Source organism: Macrobrachium nipponense, chromosome 28 (assembly GCF_015104395.2).
Source record: "Macrobrachium nipponense isolate FS-2020 chromosome 28, ASM1510439v2, whole genome shotgun sequence".
Taxonomy (NCBI): Eukaryota; Metazoa; Arthropoda; class Malacostraca; order Decapoda; family Palaemonidae; genus Macrobrachium; species Macrobrachium nipponense.
This window is the reverse complement of record NC_087217.1, coordinates 57,915,915-57,941,926: the sequence shown is the minus strand read 5'-3', so window position 1 is coordinate 57,941,926 and position 26,012 is coordinate 57,915,915. Positions and strand designations below refer to the sequence as shown.

Sequence of the window (26,012 nt, the reverse complement as noted above, 5' to 3'; positions counted from 1 at the left end):
GCTACTTTGTAGATAAGTGCCGATTATTCATTTTCTTTTTCTATTTTATCATGTTCACATGTATCTAGATTGTGTTTGCTACCGTCTGTATTTTGTATAATCAATGTATATGGCCCCGAGCCGAAATAAAGCATATTATTATTATTATTATTATAATATTAAAAGAAATGCGGGCTCCAACGGTAGTAAGGAATGGAATGCCCAAGAATGCCCAAGGGAGCCTAAAAGGGCCTGCCACACTCACTTCGAGACCGCCATAAATTTCGAAGTCCGCCTGGACCTCACATCTTGCGAGCGAGCTATTCGCGGCCTTAGAGACGGTCCATAAGGGCAATAATGGCTCGCAGCGACGAGCGAAATTCGACCTAAACGACCGTCCGTAAGGACGAGAATCGCCCGTCGGGCGGCGCCCCGCGGTGCCGGGCACGCCCACCATTGTCTCTGAACAAAGGAAAGGCGATAAAGCGGAAAGCGTTTACATCTATTAAGGCGTGTTTACAAACGAGGCCTGTCAGCGGCTCGTTTGGAAGGTGAAAAATGACCACGCACCTGGAAGGCCCTCCGCCTCTTCCTCCACCTCCACTCCTCCCGGATGCTGGGAGGAACGTCTCGAGGAATTTGGGCGATGGGGTTCCCGGGGAGGATCTGTGGTGTCGGGGTGAGGAGGGGGCTGGAAGCTAAGAGACTGGAATGAGTGACAAGGATGCTTCAGAAAATGCAAATCGGTATAATTTCAATTTTATTTTAATGTTTGCGTTTACATGACCGGGAACAACATGAGGCTTATTAAAAGAAAATACGATAATAATAATATAATAATAATAATAATAATAATAATAATAATAATAATAATAATAATAATAATAATAATAAATGAAAGCAACGTGTTAAGCAACGTTACTGAATATAATTCACAATGGGGGATAGTAAAGACAATGCACCACTTAACAGTAAAAATACCCCAAAAGATTCTTTTTCAATAAGAAATGAAGACATCGCAGGGTAACACACGAACATGACAGAACGCAGGTATTTACAAAGGAGGTACCCGAGTTACAGTTACTTAATTTTTTAAGTACAAAATTATAGTAATAATAATACAAATACCACAGTAAAGGAAGAAAAAAAGAGCAGTAATGAAAATACTTAGTAAGATAGGTCATCTTGATATCATTCGCTAAAAATCTCCAGGGTTAAAGTGTACTGATATGATGCCATGAGACATTATTATTATTATTATTATTATTATTATTATTATTATTATTATTATTATTACAAAAACACTCATAGTAGAATGAGTCTTGAAATGGAGAAACAAATCCACAGTTATGTATGGGTACATATATTTAACGTTAAAAGTGTACAGATGGCTTTCGGGAAATTTTTCAGTTCCCCTTTCCAATCTGACGCCTCAACATAAGAGGACTCAAAGCAAGCGAATTGTTCACAAAGTATGGAACCGGTCGTCATACATAAATCAGGCATGTCGTCGTTTTCTAATGCCCCCCCACCCCCAAAGTTGTTTGGAACGTCTAATTGGTCCTGCCCAATGCGGTTGTTCTGATGTCATTAACCGCATTGGGCAGGGACCAATTAGTCGTTCCAGGGGGCTGGCGGGGCTTTCATCAGAAAAGGACAGCATTGCCAGATTTATGTTTGACGACCTGTTTCATAGTTTATAAGCAATTCGCTTGTTTTGAGTCCTTTTATGTTTTATGTGTATGTGTGTTACTGTTACATCAACGCGTCAGATTGAAAAGGGAAACCGGTTAGATTCCCGAAAGCTATCTGTACAGTTTTATCGTTAAATGTATGTAGTACGTATAAATAACTGTGGATTTGTTTCTCCATTATTATCATTATTTTTAATATACTGTTGTTGTTCTCTTACCAATGGATTTTGTACTGTCTCTAGTATATTTATATTCTGTATATGTAAAGACCAGAGCCGTTGGCTCGCGCTACGCGTACTGGGACCCGGGGCTGCTGTCTCCCCCACCCTCCCAATTCCCTACCTACCCCGTCCCCACCCAGGCTAGACAAACAGGTGCGCAGGAGGATGGATGGATGTCTCCCCTACCTACCTCGCCACCACTTGGGGAGGACAAACCGGTTTGCAGGGGGTAGGTGGCTGTGTCATGCTCCCCTACTGTCAGCCGGGGAGGACAAACTATAGAAGCTGTGCTATAGGCCTAAACCTAATTGGAAAAGTCGAACATCATGAACCAAAGGTTCAAGCAGCCCATTACAGAAAAGGATGTTGAGAAGTAAAGAATGAACTATGAAGAGAAATAAAGGAAGAAAAAACAAGATACAGAACAAATTAGAAAATTGCACCAATTTGAACTTCTCAAGTTCCAAGGAAGGCCATACCACAATTAAAATATTTAGAAAACTGGATGATATTAAACCCCACAAAAGACAAGGCACGATTTAGAAATAATATTCAGTACTACGTGGTTTTTGGGAAGTTCTGAATGCAAGGAATGATCAGAATAATAGAAAAAAATCCTAATGCAGCATACACAATGAGCTAGTTGAACGACGGTGCCAGAGATGGTGAATTCTTAATCTAAGATGTTGCTAGACTGCAACCCGCATCATATATCATAATTATCAATGGTGGTAGTTGTAGTAGCAGTTGTAAACTCAAGGGTACAAAAATAGTCCACGAGAGGGTATGAATAATATATGAATTAACTTAATAATAAAAAAATGACTCGGATAACTAACATGTACTTGCAAACGACAGTCATACACAACTCGACATTAATGTGACCAATCCATGGACCTCCATGGAGATAAAAAGGCAAATAATAATAATAATAATAATAATAATAATAATAATAATAATAATAATAATAATAATAATAATAATGATAATAATAATAATAATAATAATAATAATAACAGAAACACGTGAGAGACCGAAGCTACGTGGTGAAAAAGAGCACCAGCGTCACAGAAGTTAAGTTTATTTCAGTTCTCGCTTGCGCATCCCACTAACGAACATATGCAGCTTCGATAGTGTACAAATATGGAAAATGATATTTGCCTCTTGGTACAAAGGTTGGCGGAAGATGTTCAAAGGTGCTTGAACAAGCTCTCGTGTGACATTGTCTGAAGATAGAGATGTCACTTTTTTTTTTTTTTTTTTTGCCATCTTCATTATCACTTTGAAACTTATTGAACTTCTAACATCACTATTAAAGATGTTTTTGGACAAATGGCTGTTCGGCTCTGTTGGTTTGGTGGAGACCAGCCATTCACACATACAAGAGCCCTTGCTGGCATGAAGTCGGTCTAGAGTCTATACCAACTAGCCACGCAACGCAACGGGTTATTTCTAGTTCTTACTTCGATAATCAGACTGAAGAGGTTTTCACACTGTCTATGCGGTTGTCTTTGAAGATCTCCGTACCATAAGGTTCCGAAAAAAGTCACTTGGCTGCATATCACAATGACTAACATTTCATAACAACGTAGGCTATTTTTTACATCTCTTGACTTTTCTTTCCACTTCACGTCGGCAGCTCGGTGATATCGCTTAAGTATATTTGATGAGTCGGCGCATTGATCTGTTCCTCAGTTTTCTTCGAATATTCATTTCGTTTTCAGCTGCAGACGTTTGCAGGCAGCATCAACTACCACGGAAAAACTCACACACACATTTGCAGGTACTGTATTACCACGTGTATTTTTTGCTTTTTCAGGATTGCTTCGTTGAGTGGGAAAGTCACAGTTCGCAACAACTGATTATCATCAGTATAATCATTAGAGAAAGGAACTTTACAAATTACTGGTCCTATAATTGCAAGTTCGAATCTAAAAAGGATGCAACTGTGTTCTTGCAATTGTGTGGTCAGATTTCAACCCAGCATGTGCCTTGGGAAAATCAAATCTTAATGCATGTTACAAAAAATTGTCATTTAATAATTTTTCGAGGACAAACTAATCAGCTGTCTTGATCTTTGTCGGACTGCTTACTGGAACCTTGTTTCCATAAAAAAAGGAACATAGACAATATTAGAAGCTGCATGGGAACTCAAAACCACCAAAGTAAGGAAGATTTAATTGTGTATTGTTATACAAATGTCTACAGGAGGGTGCAAGGTAGTGCTTACATGAGACTAATACCAATGCAACAGGAATTAGCAGAAGTCCCATAGTATTAATATCATCATCTCATTTGCCTCGAACGTCTTCAGATTCAAAGGGCCTCCGTGAAATTCCGCCAATCATTGTCGTCCTGTACTTTATCTTCCCCATATCTTTACACTCATCTCTCGCCTCACTTTTCATGGTTCTAATCCAAGTGGGCTTTGGTCATCTGGTACCCACAAAGTCCAGCTATACTGTGTTTCCCAAGTAAAATAGGAAACGCCAAGCCGCGGGTAAAACAAAATAACCAGAAAACTAACAAAATCAAAAGCGAGTCAAAAGTCGGAAAGTAAAGTATCAGGGAAAGCTTGTACAAGAGAGGATGCCAAGGTAATCTGTGATTATCTTATGATCTGCGCCTATCAGTACTACAAGGCTGAGTAAGTGTGTAGTCACCACACTCACTTTAGTCTACCCGCAACAGTGTTGTTAAGAGCAAGGTATTCTTTAGACCTTGGTTAAGAGTACACTGTGTGAACTCGTGCAGTGGCTGAGCGGCGAGTATCCAGGTAGTACTTCTAGTTCAGTACAGGCAACAGCCAGTTCACCGTTGCAAATGAGAAATGGTTCTTAAGAATCGGAACTTGTATTTGTCTATTCTTCAGTTGTACTGTAGAAATGCATTGAGCATTCATCTACGCTTTAGTTGTGAAAACGTTCGGGTTTTTAACATCACGGTGACTTACACACAGACACACGCACGTGCGCACAGACACACACACACACACACACACACACACACACACACACACAGAGAGAGAGAGAGAGAGAGGAGAGAGAGAGAGAGAGAGAGAGAGAGAGAGAGAGAGAAATATAACACTAACTGGCAATTGTCGAAGGTTGAAGTTCGTTGGGTGCTATTCAGTCTACATACGATACGAAATAAAACGTTCTAATTTTAAAAAGAAGTCATGAAACGGCGTTATTCTTGAAATTACTTGTGATATCCAGGCAACGGCTTAGCTGCGAGTTACGAGTCAGCAATCAATGAAGTGACAAGAATTATGGGCAAAACTCAGTGACAAAAAAGTTCATGTCCATCAGAAAAGAAAATATTGTTCTGCTTTCTGGTCAATTAAGTTTAAAATTTGTGTTCACTGACAAACTTTTTGCTTGTTATAATAATTTTGTGTTTGAAGAACAGTGCTCAAGTGACGCCCACGATCCTAAATAGCAGATTTACCTATCTATTTACTAATTCATTGATTTATGTATAGCACAAAACTGAGACCTTGACACTGTTTGTACTAAACGCTGTGATACGTATGTGAACTTATTTATAGTTCAGATTAATACTTACTCATACCGGTTATCTAATAATAAGCCTTTTAATATTTTCAGCTATATTTACAGAATTACGAGATAATTAAAAAAAGTTAGAAGACTGAGCCTCAAGTCTTGAACACCAACCATGACTACACAACAAGAACAAAGACTTCATGCCAAAAAACTCCATAGAGGTGATTTGAAGAATTGAGATTACATAACAGTGTTTACGAAGATAAAACTGTATTAGAAATAAACACAGATTTTAAAATTTTGTTTCACTGGACACATTTATTATCTGGTTGATTTGTTTTCGTTTTCAACTTAAGCAGTCATTAGTCAACTATATGCGACAGTATCTCAAATCAAGCCACAGTTGTCAAAATAGATTACCCAGGGGCACATTGTATCATCCAAGGTTGATACTACGTATATATGGACTTTGGCATCATCAACACAACCATCTGTTCTTAGATCTACTCCGCTCGACAACACGACCTCTAATTCGATTCCCAGCACGAAACCGTGGCCTTGTATGTATGTATGTATGTATGTATGTATGTATGTATGTATGTATGTATTATATGTATGTGTATGTATGTATTATGTATATATATATATATATATATATATATATATATATATATATATATATATACTTCCAATAAGAGGTCGAGGCTAGTCCCCATCATTTAGTAGGTGAAGAGGCAAAACAACTCAATACATTGGGTTGCTTTATTGTTGCCAACGTTTCAAGACTATGGTCTCATTTTCAAGGTTATAAAAAAACAAAAATACATAAATTAAAAACTTGTCCAGCAAGATTAGTATAAATTGTTACATACAAATAAGCACGAGAAAAAAATATAAAATTAAAGGTAAAAATAAAATAACTAATAACACACAATGTATTCAACACTAAGTAAAAATTGTTAAAAAATGTTCGTAGGGTCACATTTACAGGTTTGGGGCAAAATTTTTATAGCTCCTGTTCACTTAATTTTAAGCTTAAAGCATTATCAACCCTAATTCACAGAGCTATAGCCTTGACTTCAAACTGGAGCTTGTTCATAATGAAATTAATTTCTTGCAGGAATTCTTTAGGACCAATTGTTACCCAACTGCCCTGTTCTCTATTTATGACAGAAAGGCCCTACTGAAAATCTTCCAGCCACCAGCTCCAGTACATCTAGCTTCTAAATTGAAATATTATGTTAGCTTTCCATACACTTATGATACCTCATTTATACCGCATTTGAGGACGATAATGAACAATCATTTCCCAGCAGTTGATGTGAAATTCATCATAAGGAATCCAAAAACCATAAGCGGATTCTTACGACACAAAGAAAAATTGCCTACTTGATGCGGTCTGGCCTAGTTTACTTGTAGTATACTTGAAGCTTTCTAGTCCAGAGCTTTCAAATATAAGAAACCATGTACAAATATGCAAATGCAGATCAACTACGATGATTTTAAGATAATTTTATCCAGCCCAAATGAAATCCAACTCCCTATACTCGAGTCCTTGGCCATTAAGCACCTTGTTCCAATATTGAATAACAACACTACATTAGTTCCATTATACATTGCTTAGACCGCCCACTCTTATCTTCTCTTCTTGGTTATCTCGACTCCTCGCTCTGGCAGGCCTTTCAGCAACCGAACCTCGGGTTGTAAGGTTTGTTTTATATATTTTAAATTTTTTTAAACAATTTTTACTTAGTGTTTAATACATTGTGTGTTTTTAGTTATCTTATTTTTACTTTAATTTATATTTTTTTCCTCGTGCTTATTTGTATGTAACAATTCATGTTAATCTTGCTGGAAAAGTTTGTAATTTGTGTGTTTTTGGTTTTTTATAGCATTGAAAATGAGACCATAGTCTTGAAACGTTGGCAACAATAAAGCAACCCAATGTATTGAGCTGTTTTGCCTCTTCACCTACTATATATATATATATATATATATATATATATATATATATGCACAGTATTATACACACTACATACATAAGCACGCACACACACACACACATGTGTATATATATATATATATATATATATATATATATATATATATATATATATAATATATATGGTGTAACGCGAGATTATGCAAATATTTCGAGAAATGAAAGAAAAAGTAATTATAAGCAGAAAATGTTCTATAAACATATAAATTTAAAGGCTTTGTTTGTTGGTGGGGGGAATTTTTAAAGTAACCGTTTTTCCTTAACGGTGCCCTCGGCCAAGATGGCGTACGCGATGTCTAAAGTGGTCAGGAATATGGAAGGGTTGATCAAGACGGAATAACATAAGGTGTGTTCACCGAGGGATCCGATCGCTTATTTCCCTCTCTCTGTGACGTCACAGGAGCACATCGACTGGGCGATGCACTTATCACTCCGCTGCTGCATTGTTGCAGTTCACGATTCTGGGTGTGTATTCCATATTTGGGTGCACTAATAGTTCCAGACAGAAAGGGATTTGTTTTCACAGGTTCCCTAAAGACGCCGAGGTGTCCAAAGTATGGATTAATGCATGTAAAAGAAGTGATAGCATTGATGTTAAGGATGCCAGCATTTGTTCTGTCCATTTCCAGACAGAAGATTACGAAAGAAGTCTTCAATATGAAATGCTACCACAACTTTACCAGAGAAGTTATCACAGATTAAAGAAAACCGCAGTTCCCTCTTTAAATTTACCTGTTAAGGACGTAAAGTCAGGTATGGTTTAAAAATTTGTTTACAATCTCATTGGTGCAATTTCAAGTGACATATTTTCGGTTGATAAGTAGCCTGGACTAAGTTCTTGAAATGAAGTACAAAATTAGAATAGGCATAGCCTATGCAATGAATGAAGAAATGGTTGGATTAAGGCTATCCAATTTTTTTTCTTTTATACATTCTTTTTATGAATGTAAAGTTGTTCGAACAGGTGATTAGGCCTATGCGTAGTGACCTACTTCTGAGTAGTCTTCCTGTGTAGACAATAATTAGGCATAGATCTTTTATTTCTTAAGAACCCCACTAAGGGATATCGTGGGGTCAGAGTATAGACTGAGGTCAAGTATAGGCTGAAGAATTTCTTGTTAGGTAAGAACAACATTTTAAGCAATCAAGGTCATAATGTCGCTCCCAATGATGATAACATGCCATGTATGAGTAATGCTAGTGTTATGGAACCAGTTAAGTCTTGGGTTTCCAAAACCCCTGAAGAAAGTGACTCCAGTCATGTTGCCTTTGACTCTGAATTACGTATCTCTGCTCATCTCTTGATGAGAATTCCTCAGGTAGGTCTATCTAATGAGCTGGAGGAAGAGGATTTTGTAGATCTTCGAGTAGAGTCTGAAAACGGTATAGAAATTGAAGCCTTGAATTATCTGGGAGGTTATATAGCTCATAAGTACAGAAATAAATATCCTTCCTTAGGATTCCCAGATAATGAAGGCCTAAACAACGACTGGATCTCCAAAGTGAGGAGGAAAGTGTTGTTTAGGCCCAGTCCTCAATTTGTCAATAATTGAAAGGAAATGGAATAACTTTTTAAATTTTTTCATGGGGAACAGTTGAAACCAGAGGAAGTAATGAAGTTCTTTATTAGCTGCAGAATACATTTTAGGGTGAAGATATTAAATGCTGAAAGGAAGTAAGAATTTCTTAAAAAAAGGTGTAAACAAAATGAAAAAAATTCTTCAGTAATTTTTTTTAAATAAAAGAACAATGCGCTAATTCAGTAAAAGTCTGGGAAGTTTTTTTTTTTTTTTTGTTCATATTCATTCACCCTCGTTACTTTCGTTATTTGTATTCCAACAAGATTATATTCTGTATGGTAAGGTCTTAGATATCTTGATATAACTGAGAGAGAGAGAGAGAGAGAGAGAGAGAGAGAGAGAGAGAGAGAGAGAGAGAGAGAGAGAGTATTTTCCTGTATGGAAATTGTGAACACCAGCATAGCAACAAATTACTGTCAAAACATAATCATTAAGTGCACTGCCCAGTCGACGCTCACCTGTGACGTCACAGTGCGGGAACCGAGCGACCGACGATCTCACCTTGGGTTGATGAAGTGCACTAGGCAACTGGATTGATAGTCGTTTCATATTTCATTATGATTTTTCCTCGCAGGTTTTGGAAAAATGTATCATTACAGTCTCTTCAATCAGTAAATCACCTGTGCACAGGCTTCACCGTAATTTAATTTTATTGATTAGCTTTACGTATCAAGAGAGACTTTTTCATGTGACAGAGCCGAAAGCATTTTCTAAAGTGTGTTTTTTTTTTTCCTTCGAACGGTGTATGATGAATACTTTTTGATGGAGGAGGAGAGGTTTTTGATAATATGTTTTAAGTCTTTGATCGGTGTGTAATGAATAGACCTATCTTTGATGGAGGGGAAGTTCCTTTCGGCTTGCTTTTCCGTTCTTTATCGGAGTTCAGTGAATACCATCGACGGAGATGGAGAAGGCTTCTATGATACATGCATAATTCCCCTTTGTTTAGTAACTAAAGAATACATTTAATTTGAAAGTATTTTATTCACATTGGCCTAATCGCCGATTTCCTTTTTTTTATATATATATAACAGTGGAGTTCAATGTTGCATAGCCCATAAATAAACCTCATATCTGCATATTCCACATTACTGAAACGGTGAGGCATTGTCTCCAGTTTCTTGCTCACAAAATGAATAAGGAATTTGTCACTTGAACCCGGCATGCTCTTGGTGGAAAAGCGGGTTTAGAGTAACGAGTGAAGTCAGCTCCATCCCCCTCCCGCTATCCATGACTACTATGAAATCCCGTGCGCACCATTTTACTTGGCCATTTAACAAAAACCGTTATTTTAGAAATTCACCTCACCGACAAACAAAGCCTTAAAATGTATATGTTTAAAGAACATTTTCTGCTTATATGACCTTTTCTCTAATTTCTCGAAATATTTGCATAAACTAGTGTTACACCTTGTATATATTATATATATATATATAGGATATATATATATATATAGATATATACTCATTATATATATATATATATTATATACATATAGGTATAATATATAATATATATATTATATATATATCTATATATATATATATATATATATATATATATATATATATATATATATATATATATATATATATATATATATATATATTATTGTTTATTGACCCTCTCGCCTTCACAATATAATTCATTTTTATTCAGTTCTTGAAGAGCAGCCATTTTCCTCCTAATCAGCTGACTGTGGGAGGGAAAACTCAGGCCAGATAGGCATGTACGGCGCCAGCCGTTAGTTGCGGGGGGAATAATTACTCCTGTAAGCCTTATGCTGGGGTCACACATTCACGTATCACGACGGCGTATGCCCACGTATGTGGATCGTGGGCATCATCGCGGTGAAATGACCTTGAACAGCTGGTAAACAGGACACGGGCTAACGGACGTAAAGCCAGCACCGTAAATTGCGCCGCAAATGTACGCGCAAAGAAAGCAAGGTCGGACGTCTACCTGGAACTTCCGCCGATAGTGTAATGTTCTATGTACGTCAACTTCACGTCAAGACCACGCCCACCGTTGTGATGCCGTAGGGTACAAGAGGGCCCGTAAACAATCATTGTAACAGCTCGTCTCTTCGTTGTTTTCCTACAAATTTATCTATTTTAGTTTTATGGTAACTTTTTGATAGTAGCCATCTGTAATATATATAATATGTAATTAATGTAACATCACAAATAAATGAACATAGGATAAGTACTATATAAGACTAGCACTAGAATTTTCTTGCTTCGATTTTACCATTCAGACATACACTTAGACAAATAAAACTGTTGACTATGGGCGATTTATATTTAAGCGATATAGAATATCATCTAATAACTTATCAAACATTCTTTGAAATAAATAGGAATTCTACCTATTCAAGATAATATTTTTTAGATGTATATAAGAATTCCTCTCAGATATTTATGTTATTTGTTACACCCTTATTGTAAGACTGCTATTCAGAAGAAATAAATATCTTCGACAAGGGAACGTTCTGTCCCTCGTCAATGGGGGTAGCTTCATGGAGAGTTTCCGTGTCGCTGTCATCAGTCAGAATCTCATCCAACTCAGACTCCTGTAGGTGGAAGTTGACATTTTCCCTGTCCTGAATGTCTGCAGGAGTGGTTGTAGGAGTGGCTGTAGGAGTCTTTTCCGGGCCGAAAGAAGGTCCTGCAAGATGTGACGTTGATGGTCCCTTCCTTGGTCGTTTTAGGAGGTTCGGCATCTTGAAGGGCGCTGTGGAGAGCTTGAAGGATACTGCTGGTCTTGGGAGACGGAAACAACAGCTGACCTGAGGGTTGTTGTTGTTGTTGTATTAAGCCAACACTTCTTGTTGGCACGGGCCTTTCCCTTGTTCGGCCCGCGCCGACCTGACCTTTTATACCACGCTACAGCGTTGCCATGTCGTACAGGGTTGTAAATGTGTGAATCGGTTTCGCCATAGGCTACAGCGCAATTAGCCGGCACGCGTGCTTCGCCGCAGAAAGAAAACAACGACGGCGAACGATGCTGGTGACCCTAGCGCTTACCCCGCAGCAGTCACCGTGGGTCCCAGGTGCAATGCCTGGAGCTACATCAGGTGACATTTGGCGTGACCACCCACGATTTATTTTGAACATTTCAAAACTGGAGTGGGCTACGGCGACCTAGTGGGCGGAGCTTAGTGCCCGGACGACCCATCACCGTACGTCTACGATTTTACGTTACATTTACGGTTTACTGACGTAAGCTGTTGCCAACTACCAATTTCCGCTCATGCGTGGGCGTGTGTGCTTGATACGTGAATGTGTGACCTTAGCATTAGGGACGTATCCCAAAAGGAAGTGCGTAGCTAGCTAGGCACTTCTTAGGCTTACTCTTAAGATCCTTTATCCTGTGAACCTCTCGCTGGTGATATGTTCTGTTCCCAGGATAACCGGACAGAAATGGGGGATAGGCTACCCCAACACCGAAAATTCGCACCTGAATTCGTCCTTAGTCCACTCCAGTCTGTGACCTAGGACAGATGTCCAAGCCAGCCCTCCAATAAGGCCAACACAAGGGGCTAACTGGCGCCCCTGACCTCGGACAAAGCTGACGCCATATCCTACAAAGGTCCACTTACATAAGGCATCCAGGTACATCTTGAAATACAGTCATATTGCCAGTTCTTTTCCTTTGAGTTAAGTAAACTATTCCACATTTTCCAATTCGAACTCCTAATTCTCAAATGAACATACCTTTGTTCCTTTTTCTTGGCTCTTAGCTGCATGCCACCTTTTGTGATCGTCCCAGACAAACCGAGTCTTCATTGAATATTTCATGTAAACACCAAGAGTTCCTCCCCCCCAGTGTGTTAAATAAAAGTGAGTAACTGTAAATTTGTGCAAGAGGTCTTTATTTTATTCTGTCTAATCTGGGAACTCTTCCAGATCTTTGCCGAATCACGTGTCATGTCTCCTCGCTCGCAAGTGCTTCCTTAACGCAAGAAAACTATGAGTAATTTTGGAAACCAGCATTGATGTAAATCTGATTTTGGCCAGCCGTTCCCTATTGTGAACGATAGGATTGGTCCACGTGCGGACAAGTTGCTCTTACTTTATCCCAGGCCATTCAACGGCCTCTTGTAAATAAATAATGTAGATTAATTATCTGGTTTCCATGGCGACCTGTCTAGAGTAAAAATAACCAAACCAATCCTTTTTAAGGTAAGTCAGAAGCGCTTTATTCTCCATTTTTTCCCTCTAATATTTTCTATTTACGTATTTGGGATCTCAAGGCTACCAATACGTAAGAATATATATTATATATATAAATATATATGTGTGTGTGCGTGTTATAAGACTTCCTATCAGTAATTTCTCACTCTAATATTTATCTTTCAAGTGCAATGAAGCACTGTACCTCTCGAGATGGCGGTACTCAGCACTGACGGTACAATTCAAACGAGCGCAAACAGAACCGCACGATTCGACGATATAAAAAACGATCAAGTCGATATCCTTTGTGGTTATAAGATCACTTTTGGAATATTGTGATTGCGTCCTTGAACAGTGAATAGGTCATTGTCATCTAATGTTAACTATGATGTTTGGACACTAATGTTTAAGGTATCAAGGTATATCAAATTTCCTTTTGTAAGTTGTTAGGTTAAAAGTTCCATGAATATAATGAAGCTTTGTTTCGAAAAAAAAACCACTCTCTTACACACACATACATACATACCTATATATGTACGTATATATATATATATGTATATATATATATATTATATATATATGTATATATATATATGATTATATATAATATTATAATAATTATATATATATATATATTATTATTTATATATATATATATATATATATATATATATATATATATATTATTTACTATACGTATATAGTATGTCTGAGAGTGAACGTATCATGATTGTCACCGTCTTCAATGTTCAATTTTATCTTTTTTTTTTTTTTTATTAAACTCTGGCTCCACTTAATTTGTATCTGCTCTAGTGCATGCAACTTTTTAGACCTTTATGCTGTATAATCCCTTCCATGGAACTTCAAACTATTTCAGTGCTAAGAACCCAGGTTGAAATTAAGTCAAAAGTACAGATGCAGACGTGTCTGTCACTTCCATTTTGAAGTGAATGTCTCCAACTCGCTTCTTGTGACATTTCCAGAACTGCCAGAAGAGCTCACAATGGACGAGATGGTGAAAGGAAAAAATGGGAGAATCGTCAAATGGCAAGGCGAGGTTCCCTTTCCGGAGATCCCGAACGCCAACTTCGCATCCTTCCTGTTGGCTAGGATGTCCAAACACGGAGAAAATGACGCTGCCCTGGTAAGCATGGATCAGGACCCAACTTATAAGTGGGTCCTGGTATGGATAAGCTTTGCGGCCTTGGTGCGTCGTACTATAAGTTGGGATAAGTTGCTGTGTCTTTCAGAGGATTCCTTGGAGGCACTTTTTTTTTCTGTTACTTAAGGGCATTAGACTCACCAGTCTATTTGCTTTAGCATTAAGAAATAAAAGAGACATTCACAGTATAAATATTTCAAACTGCACAACATATATCTTCACAACAGAGGAGTCTGTATGAACTGTCATTATGGCCGGACAGGGTATTGTCCAACAACTTGCATTTCCAACAAAGTTTCTGTACACCTTTGATTCGTAAGCTCTTATGAACCACCAAAAATCTTTGCATCTACTGCAAAATAGTGCCTGGCCTCGCCAAATGAAATGGCCGCTCAATTCACATTTATACTGTATTGACTAAGATTTAACTAATCTTTTTGTCTGCTTCTATACTAGATTCACATCAATTGTGCATTTGATGTCTAGGCCCGTCCCTTACGACGCTCCTGATTGGGTGTTGATAAGCCAGTCACACGGTATGTTTCACCACCTCTCCTAAAGGACACTTCTTTCAAACGTATCCCTCAGGAGAGGTGGAACATACATCCTGCCCGTGTGAACTCTCGAGAGAGACAGAGTTTCCAGCTCTGTGACTGGCTTATCAACAGCCAATCAGGAGCGTCGTAAGGGTCGGGCCTAGACATTAAATGCACAGTAGAAATGAATCTACTATAGTATACTGCATAACATTGCCTAGTTTCGCTTAATGAAATGGCTATTAAAGTTTATATCTTTTAACTAATAACTAATGCTCCTGCACTGACAGTTGTGCTCATTTTTTGCCATACAACTTTACAATTCTTAATGTTACCTCCAATACCGACGAAGGCTTGCGTCTCGCCAGGTAAATGGTCAAACAGGTGCGGCCTACACTTACGGCGACCTCCTACGCAACATACCCAAGATACGAAGCGGTTTGGTCACCGCTGGAGTGCGCCCGGGAGACAAGGTGTTTTTGGGCTGCAGGAACCACATCGACATGCCCGTGGCCCTGTTATCCATTATCCTTGCCGAGGCCACTTGTGTCCTTGTCAATCCAGCTTCGACTAAAGGTGAGCATCGGTTAATGTTTCACAATGTGCCTCTGTTTGGTCGTTTACAGGTTACTGTAACGCACAGTAGCGTCCTCTTTGCTGTCCATAAAACACTTTGTAACAGTCGAGGTGGGATTTTTAACAGAGAATAAAAGCTTCCCACTTTTCGATAATAATAATAATAATAATAATAATAAAAACGTCATCCCTATGATTAGGACGGGTCACAACTATCATTAGTAAAGTTTTAATTTCTTCCGCCACATTGAATTGTGCAATTCGATTTAATTTGTCTCCATTTAATTTGTATTTGTGCTAAGATCCTGTGCTGAAATGGCGTCTGCTATTACAACATAATAGATCATTTCCCTTATACAAAATGTATTTCGTCTTTACTGCAACCTAATTTGGAAATATGACCAAAACTACAGACTTAAACGTTCGCATACGTTACAATTCTTACCTTTGCAGAGGAGCTAAAGCACATCATCGGCCTAAGTGAGTCTCGGTGGGTCATAGCGCAGGACGAGAAGGTGGCTCAGACAGTGGAGGACGCTTTCAAGGAACTGTCACCCAACGCTTTTCAGCAGCTCTGGGTGATCGATGAAACTACCTCGGCCAGACCCTCCCTCAGTGACCTCATTTCCTCATCGACACCTGAGCTTCCGCATAAGGTTAGGCGACTTGAGTTCATTGGACCAAATTTTAATACATTAGACAACGGATCTTTCCTTTACAGTGGCCACGGTTTAACCCGGTATGCATCCACCTTTGCGGCGTGTTTAGTACGAGCCCAATGGGGATTACCGTGAAAACATAAACAAAAGACTGTAAATATCATAAAGATAATGACCCCCAAGAGATAGTCTTAGGTAACGACACCCGAAAACCCTTGGGGTTAATTACTTAGGAAAGATCCTAGACAACTTCTCACGATATTGCCAGTGCAAGTAGGCCGAAGTTTATGTGCTCTTAGAGTTTAGCTTTATTTTACTGCAAAATATGCAAACTATTTTGAGATATGACACCGATTCCGATTTTAAAATCTTTCAGCCAATAGTCTGAAAGTTTAGATTAGATGGGAACTGAACGGACTGTGAGTAGTTTAGCAGTTGCTGTAAGTATGATTTACGCTAAGTGATAAAACTAAACTGCCTTTTACACTCCAGACAAGAATGATCATACACGCCTGTGACTTCCTGCAATCTCAGTCTCTCTGCGCATGCGCATGCATACGTACATTTGCTTTGGCCGCTCAGTGAGAACTGTCATTCCAGAAAGAAGTCTTTGACGCTGCCACAACTGTTGCACTGATGCCCCTCTCGTCTGGTACCACGGGTCTTCCGAAAGGCGTTATGCTGTCTCACCGCAACTTAATTGCTACGCAGATTCAAAGGGCGTAAGTAAATTCGAGATTAAGTTGTGGTCATTAGGCCGACCTTACGTCAGCGCACTCGCTTGCTCTACGTAGTACAAACTGCCTTTCGCATGTTTGAGCAAACAAGCATAAACAGTTATTAGACAAGCAAAATATGCACCGAAGTTTCTTCGGCGCAGTCGAGTTTTCTGTAGTATAGCGTATAATCAGGGCCACCGAAAATAGATCTATCTTTTGGTGGTCTGTGTAATGGTGTGTGAGCAGCCGCCCATGAAACTTTCAGCCACGGCCCGGTGTTGGCCTGTCTTTATCGTTGCCAGACGCACGATCATTGATAACTTTAACCTTAAGTAAAATATGCAGTAATGAGGCTAGAGGGCTGCAATTTGGTGTTTGATGATTGGAGGGTGAATGATCAACATACCAATTTGCAGCCCTCTAGCCTCAGTAGTTTTTAAGATATGAGGGCGGAGAGAAAAAAGTGCGGACGGACAGAGAAATAGCCATCTCAATGGTTTTCTATTAGAGCAAACTAAAATGTCTGTACGTTCTAACGGGATCTGTTGTAGTTAGCATTTAGAACTACTGCTTACATCCGAATGGCATCAAATATGCGAGCTATTGTCTCCCAACGATCCTAAAAAAATTCCAGTATAACACAATGCAAATACTCTGAGACGAGAAGAGAGGAATCTGTTAAACTTACTTTTTTTATCTTTTATTAGAGAGTATAATACAATATTTTACCATTTTAACAGTATTACATGCGGAATTTTATCAAAGTTGACTTAAATTTAAGAGAATTTATCAAAAATGTTATCTTGTACTTTTTACAAATAATCTATGTAGTCTAATGTTAATATTTTTCAGTAGTGACCTATATAAGATTTTATCAATATATATCTATTCTTTATTATCCTTGATTTTATAAACAGCCTTGTACCGTCGTTTTCCTCTTTTATTCCTACTTTGTGAGCTAGCCAGATACCTACAACATAGTCACAAATTAAAATGACGACAGTGTTTCTCCTGTCCTTTTTATGAATTTGGCTATTTCACTCTAGGCTTCTTTTCGTGTCAGGTTCTCGGCAAGTCTCTCTCCACTACGCGGCATCAACGTCTATCAGTCAGCTATAATCATCATCCCAATGTACCACATGATGGGGTTTAACATGGTGATGAACACTTTATTCAGCGGAGGGAAGGCGGTTATCTTCCCGAGGTTTACTCCCAAGGAATATTTTAGCGCCATCGAAAAACATAAGGTCGGGCAGAGTGCTCTTTTATGAATTTAATAAAACTTTAATGAGGTGCAGCAACCTAACATAAGGTAGGGCAGAGCAGGGACGTGCAGAGAACTTTTTCAGGGCAGGTGCCCAAGTGAAAAAAAGGGCAAAAATATAGAAATGAATGAGGCTAAATATATACCGGCTCAATATTCGTTCAAATTTATTTAAACTAGCCATTACTAATTCAAGAAGGAGATAAACATGACTGATATCATAGGTACCAGTGGGCAAATGTTTTATATGAACATAAAATCTACAGTACTGACTAACAGTAGGACTAGGAAATTTAGCAAAAGAAAAATTATATATATTACTTTTACATAAATGACTGCAAGAAAATCAATCAGTATGATCAATACACTTGGCTAATAACCAGACCTTATCATTTTATATTTATAAGAGAACCCTTCTGTGTGTCATTTCTTTGAATATGCTGATAACTTCACTGTTGTTGATTGTGATATCCTTTTCAAATGCTAGCAACAAAAGATCAGATAACCTCTCCTCACTGGACAGGCTGCATAGCTTTGTCTTCACCAGCTTGAGTTTGGAGAAGGTCCTTTCCACTGTTGCAGTTGTGATGGGTAGAGTGGCATAAATTGTTAAGAGTTCAAGCATAAGTGGCAATATCTCCTGGACATTGTTTTCTTTCATCAGGTTGAGCATTGTAGCTGCACTGTTCTGTGGCAGGCAAGGAAATGAGGAATAGAAGATCTTTAATTCCAACCGTAGCTTGTCTACCTCTTCTAACTCATAAAACTGGCATAATTTTTGCAATGACTTGAATTCCTCTTCATTCACAGGTTCTTTCCAGTTATCTTGGACTGTCATACAATGAAAGGCATTTAGGATACCCCATGTTGTGTTGTCTCCACCTTTAAATCTTCTTTGTAGCTCTTGTGATATTGTATCTAAAAACACATAAAATACTCTCGCACGGTAGTACTCATCCAAGGATTGATATTGCTGGTCCTCAGTAGCAGATGTAGCACTATACTTGTATCTTTCAGGCATTTTTCTTCTTCTGCCTTGTCCAGGAATCCCAGAGGGGAGGTCGATGGCCATGGATTCAGCTCTCTCTCTAACATTTGTAAAAATCTCCTGAAACTTCTCATTATTTATTAATTCTCTCAAACTTTGTAGCACTCCATCCACAGTTCTGTAGGAGGCAGCCAAATCCAAGTCTTTCTGTTGTAGGGCATTAGAGGCATAGGCGGTTTCTTGAAAAACTGGGGTGGTGGCAATCTTAAGACAAACAAGAAATTCAAAGTTAATACTTTGCAGCAATATTGAGGCATCCCCTGCTGATGCATCAGGAGGATGTTTTTGCACTATCTCTTCTAAAAATTGCTTCAGAGCTGGGATGACCTCCCTCATGGTTCTAAGAGCTGACTCTCTGCAAGCCCATCTTGTGTCTGATAGCTTGTTAAGTTCAAGTGGGCGGTCTTCTGGATACATTGCTTTCTGGATCTCCATGAAAGCAGCATGCCGTTTGGAAGAGTTAGCAATAAAAGCATACGGTTTCTCCACCAAACTGAAAAAAGTTGCAAACTGAGTACTTGATTTTGCCCTTTCGACTAATACTAGATTTAGGCTGTGTGCATGGTAGTGTACATAGAGTGCCTTTGGGTTCTGTCTTTGGAGTCTGGACTGTAATCCATTGTGTGACCCAGTGTTGCCAAGATATAATACCCATTTCTACAAGCTCCTGTTTATTATTATTATTGTGATTATTTTTTATTATTAAATTAATTAATTAATAAAATTAATAATAATAATATAATAATAATAATAATAATAATAATAATAATAATAATAATAACTATTATTATTGATTGACAAAGTCAAGAAGAAAGTATCACTCATTGATGTCGCAATACCATGGGACACCAGAGTTGAAGAGAAAGAGAGGGAAAAAATGGATAAGTATCAAGATCTGAAAATAGAAATAAGAAGGATATGGGATATGCCAGTGGAAATCGTACCCATAATCATAGGAGCACTAGGCACGATCCCAAGATCCCTGAAAAGGAATCTAGAAAAACTAGAGGCTGAAGTAGCTCCAGGACTCATGCAGAAGAGTGTGATCCTAGAAACGGCGCACATAGTAAGAAAAGTGATGGACTCCTAAGGAGGCAGGATGCAACCCGGAACCCCACACTATAAATACCACCCAGTCGAATTGGAGGACTGTGATAGAGCTAAAACAAAAAAAAATTATTATTATTATTATTATCATTGACACAGATAGGCGGCGGGCCTATAATACATCCCTCTCAAAAGGGCACTTTTAATACAGTAGCAAAAGGGGCAGGTGCTTGGGCACCCCTAGCAACCCCCCTCTGCACGTCCCTGGGGCAGAGTGATCTTTTATGAATGTAATCAAATGACTTAAACTTAAATCACACGAGATGCCACAACCTAACCTCCAAGAGTTTGTATTTCGTGTCACTGGTCTAGGAGTGTTCAGCTGATTTTATCATTTTTAGTGGATTCTTAATGACCTCTGTTTTGAACTCTATAGTCATTCGAAAAGTTACAGCTTATTCAAGATCCTAACTCTATTCCATCTTTTGTATTGTTTACTACTTACTTTTCGATACATTTTCACCTAATGCATTCCTCTTTCCTTTTGTATTTTCGCAATTCCATTAAATAAGCATCTCTAATCTAACTGCAGCACGTTTTTTATAGTCAGATTTTAGTTTATCGAGTACTTGACTATGACTTGACAGAAATGCAATTTGTCATTCTTCTTCTTATTATTATTTTTATTACTCAGTATAATGAAACCTATTCATATAAAACGAGCCCGCAGGGACCATTAACTTGAAATTCAGTTGGTATGCATTAGGAGGAAGAAGAGGAATGAATTAAAAATAAAAATAAAAAAAATCAACAAGAGCAATCAATCATTTCCACAGGTAACCCTCTCCCCGGTCGTCCCATACGTCTTGCGGTATCTAGAAACGTCGCACACCATGAAGAACCACGACCTCTCGTCTCTCATCACGTTCGTAACGGGTTCCGAACCTGTATCAGCAAGTACACTGACAAACGTCACTAAAAAGGTGAGAGATGGAGAGCTACTACTTCATTTCCAATATGTTATGAATTTGTCATCATTTATTTTATTACCCTTTTAATTTGATTTCGAGCTGCCTACGTTAATTATTATAAGTGTTTTAAAGGTCATCATCCATTACCTATTGCGATTTCTTGAAATTTCGACATGTTCCAAACCTGTATCGGGAAGAAAATTTGAAAATATTATTTAAGTAACTCTCCTGTGTCTTGCGTCGCACATCTCGAGAAATAGTGACCTTCCGTCGCTCATGAAGTGTTTGGCAAAAAGAGCAATGGAAAAACTTAACTCAGATGATGAGACACAGAGGGAGGAACTATGATGTGGCTCGATTCTGCGTCATCGGAACTCGGTTAAATACAACTATTCAGGAGAAACAAATTTAATTCTGTATCTTCAACTCACTGGTGAAAACTACTAACGAAAACGATTTGTATTAAGATGACTTTTTCACGCACGGGCCCTTGTCTAAGCTAACTCAGAAGTTACAAGGAGTTACAGTCTCAAAGACTTGTTAGTTGTTAGTCCATCCGAGGAGACATCGTATGCTCACTTAACTGTAGGAGCAGGTTTTACTGTGCATTCACAGAGTCCTGTTGATTTTGTCTAGCGTTCTTTTAAACTTCTACGCTGTTGCTGTTTACAACACGTGTCATATATTTTTGTATGTAAAGAAGTTCCCACAAAGGGATGCGTTGTACCTCTTCAATTCTAGTTTCCATCCATTATTTCTTAGAGTAAGGTTTGAAAGGGGTTAGGGACTGGTGTGGATCTGTGGAACTCTGGACTCCGGACAGCCAACAGATACGAGGTTGTACAAGAAAACAAGTCTGGTCATTCTAAAAATCCTGAGTGTAGGATCTCCTTCCCGAGACCCGCCTTGGTATGTTTGTAGTTAATGGAACTCAGTATAGAAAGTAGCAATGTCAGGTTTTTACTGCCTAAGGAATGAGATCCAAGAATTTGTCTAATTTGCCTTTTAAGTACTTGTAGTTGTTAATGCACACCAAGAGAGACGGTTCTTCTGTATGAGATTTGTATTCTTTCTTTTGTTATTTACCCATTCATTTCCGGCTGCGACAGTTACACTCGACTGACCAACAGTCATACATTTGTGTTAGGTCAGCGAAGCACAAGACTGTGACCTTGGTACCACCCATTAGTGGAGAGAGAGAGAATGTCAGTGTTAATCATTGCAATGTCTGCCATTAGTATTATAATTACAAGCCAAGCTACAACCCCAGCTGGAAGAGATGTGTTACTAGTCCAAGGGCTACCATCAAAGAAACCCACTAGTACACATGCAATCCGTTAAGAATAATGAAAAGGAAAAAAGATAAACTAATAAGATAACAAATTTCATCTTATGCATTCTGTATCGACCATTGTGGAAATAGTTCGATATTTCTGATTTATATTTAGAGGTCAATTATGCTCCAACTCCTATTGATCCTCGATTTTTCGATTTTTAGAGTGCATCCACAACTATTCTTAAAATTGCTCAGGCATCTTCACAGCTACTATATTACAATACCCACATCTGTCAGTTAGCTGCAACCCCATTTCATTCCGTTTTACTGTACCTCCATTCATATTGTCTTTCTTCCATCTTACTGTCTACCCTCTCGTAACAATTGATTCATAGTGCAATTGCGAGGTTTTCCTCCTGTTACACCTTCCAGACCTTTTCACTGTCATTTTCCGTTTCAGAGATGAAATGCCTTAGTTGCCCCAATGCTCGGCATGTATGTCAAATGTCTATAAATCAATCAATAAATCAACAGTACATAGTAATTAGAAGTACACTTCTTGAAATTCCACACATAAACATGTCCCAGTTCTAGTATATATTGTTTGTTTTGTTTGTATGGTGTTTTTACGTTGCATGGACGGCAAAAGGACCAACGGCTTTACGTGACTTCCGTACCACGTCGAGAGTGAACTTCTATCACCAGAAACACACATCCCTCACTCCTCAATGGAATGGCCGAGAATCGAACTAGCGACCACCGAGGTGGGACGCCAACACCATACCAACCACGCCACTGAGGCGCTATTCTAGTATATATTAATACAAAATCTGATCCGTGTTTCACCTGCAGAGCGGACGCATGGCTATGCAAGGCTGGGGAATGAGTGAAACTACTGGCATAGGCACAGCTACTTCCACCCAGACGTACGACAAAGAAGGCTGCGTCGGAAAGTTTCAGCCGTTCTTCCAAGCAAAGGTAAAAAAATATTATGTTGTGCCTGACTCTACAAAATCTTTGTTCTTCTTCATTCTTCAAGGAAAGAGTCCAGTGGTGTATCTCATGGAGTTTAATCATTCCTTAGTAGTTATAAGGTAAATGTTTGACAATAGAATCATGTTCTATTGAAGGTTATTGATCTTGAAACCGGGGAAATGTTGGGAGAAGGACAGGAAGGAGAGTTATGCGTAAGAGGAGCTTCGATCATGTTAGGTTACGCCAACAACCCCAAAGCCACAGCCGAGACCATCGACCCTGAAGGGTGGCTCCACACGGGTGACCTCGTGTACTTCGACGAAGAGGACAACTTTTATGTCACGGGGAGGATCAAGGACCTTATCAAGGTCAAAGGATATCAGGTGAGATAATACCTGCAGTGTAGAGTCCTCTGAAAATGTAAGGATTATATGGCTGCACTTGAATCAACAAATTCTCTTTTAATTAAACAATGCCAGTATAACAAAGTAATATATAAATCTCTGATAAGTTAATACTACGGCCCATTACTTTTGCATATTATAAACAGATTCAATAAAAAAAACAATATATTATTCCTCCCCAATCAGAATAAGGTAGAGTTATTTTTTACTCAGTGGCCTCAAAGGGTGCGACTACAGTGCACGAATACCTTTCCCTACAAATATCACCCAAAATCACAATTCTAAACAACAAATGGTGAAATATGGATCTGATGTATTAGTAAAAATTCCTAAAATCCTGGCAGGAAGATGTCTCAAAACATCTGGTGTTCTCCAAATTTTGTGAGAACAGAGAAAAACAGTACCCTTAAAAAAAAAAGAGAAAGAATATTCCAAAATATAGTTGGTTATGTCATACAGAAGGTTTAAGTACACATTCCAGATGTCATAAAGTTTTCTGTAAGAAAACGAGATAAAATTTAACAAGGAATCTTACCTTAAGGCTATGTATATTCATTGCCAAGGTATTATTAAACAAAGCAGATAATTCAGAAGCGAAAGCTGAGGAAAGGACGCTGAAGAACTAGAGCAATTTCTCCCGTTCCAGGTGGCTCCTGCAGAGCTGGAGAACATCATCAGGAAAATGGAAGGTGTGCGAGACGTAGCCGTGGCGGGGATCCCTGACGAACGCCTAGGCGAAGTCCCAAAGGCCTGGGTTGTGCCAAGAGCTGACGCTGTTTTAGATACGAAGGCTATTATTGAGAACGTTGCAGGTACTGGCGAACTGAGTTCATACATCAACTATTTTTTTGGTAGCAGTGTAGACAACACCCAACTTTGTTTCGTTGTATTATTTATTTCATATTACAAGATGTTTATCTTCTAAATGATTCATTCATGGTTACCATTATCTGAAGGAGCTCATTTCTCCATCCTAGCCCAAGTGACGCCCTACAAGCAACTGGCCGGAGGAGTCGAGGTCGTCCATTCCATCCCGAGGAACCACATTGGCAAGGTGCTCCGGAGGCAACTTCGAAAGCCTTACGAGGATAAATCAAAAAGGTCTAAGCTGTGAATCAGTTACAAAAGAGGAATGCCAGTCACCATTTTGAGTAACTTCTTGTAAAATGAATGTACGCAATCTACAAAAAGGGTTTTCCGTTATAGTAGCAAAAATAATAGCAATAAAGATGATAACATATGAATAGCATACTGCCTTCATATCAGACATAAATATACCAAACAATGGTCGTTTGCCTAACTGTAATTTTCCTTTTCTTACCAATTAATGAACTATTTTGAGTAACTTCTTGTAAAATGAACGTACGCAATCTACAAAAAGGGTTTTCCGTTATAGTAGCAAAAATAGTAGCAATAAAGATGATAACATATGAATAGCATACTGCCTTCATATCCGACATAAATATACCAAACAATGGTCGTTTGCCTAACTGTAATTTTCCTTTTCTTACCAATTAATGAACTATTTTGAGTAACTTCTTGTAAAATGAACGTACGCAATCTACAAAAAGGGTTTTCCGTTATAGTAGCAAAAATAGTAGCAATAAAGATGATAACATATGAATAGCATACTGCCTTCATATCCGACATAAATATACCAAACAATGGTCGTTTGCCTAACTGTAATTTTCCTTTACTTACCAATTAATGGACTACATATTGTATATTTCCTTAAGATAACCACAAGTCAAATCAAGTCAAGTAAATAAATTTATGAGAATGAATATGACCTTAATTCGCACCAACATCCCTTCTGTTCAGCACCACACCTTCTGTGATGCCTTTCTTCTCCTGAAGCCGCTGTGATACCAGAAAGGGGGAACAGTCTCTTACTTCTGTTAAGTGCCACTGCACCTCTGCCACGCTCTTAATCCACCCCTGAAGCTGAGGTGCGATAATGCTCTTAGTTTTTCCCTTTCTTTAAGTGAGGCCGATTCTGCTCTCAGTTTCCCCCAAACTTCTGATGACATCTTAGGCTCTCAGCCACAACACAATGCACAATGTCTCTGTACACATTAAAAGGTCACAATTAGTGTCTTCCAAATCAAAGGTCAAATACTTATCATAAGATAAGGTTACAAATATCCTTGGTCCTATTTCACACGCACTTCTGGTGGATTTCCCTTTGCTCTGTGCTGGAGCATAGGGTTCCAGTAAC

At 38.6% G+C, this 26,012-nt stretch overlaps 1 protein-coding gene across 3 annotated transcripts; it reads left to right on the top strand.

Annotated features, from left to right (window-relative positions):
• The first annotated feature begins 3,538 nt into the window (after nt 1-3,538).
• On the top strand, nt 3,539-25,578 carry LOC135201767 (uncharacterized). 3 transcript variants are annotated; one of them, XM_064231005.1, is made up of 12 exons: nt 11,492-12,596; nt 12,891-13,166; nt 14,141-14,301; nt 15,224-15,431; nt 15,885-16,087; nt 16,691-16,812; nt 17,873-18,056; nt 21,005-21,151; nt 23,268-23,393; nt 23,546-23,773; nt 24,441-24,606; nt 24,772-25,578. In XM_064231005.1, the coding sequence occupies exons 3-12, from the start codon at nt 14,161-14,163 to the stop codon at nt 24,906-24,908; spliced, it is 1,662 nt and encodes a 553-aa protein (XP_064087075.1). In that variant the 5' UTR covers nt 11,492-12,596; nt 12,891-13,166; nt 14,141-14,160; the 3' UTR covers nt 24,909-25,578. The 3 variants fall into 3 exon arrangements, with proteins under 3 accessions (XP_064087074.1, XP_064087073.1, XP_064087075.1); XM_064231004.1 differs by lacking the exons at nt 11,492-12,596; nt 12,891-13,166 and adding an exon at nt 3,539-3,677; XM_064231003.1 differs by lacking the exons at nt 11,492-12,596; nt 12,891-13,166 and adding an exon at nt 4,547-4,670.
• Nucleotides 25,579-26,012: the final 434 nt, after the last annotated feature.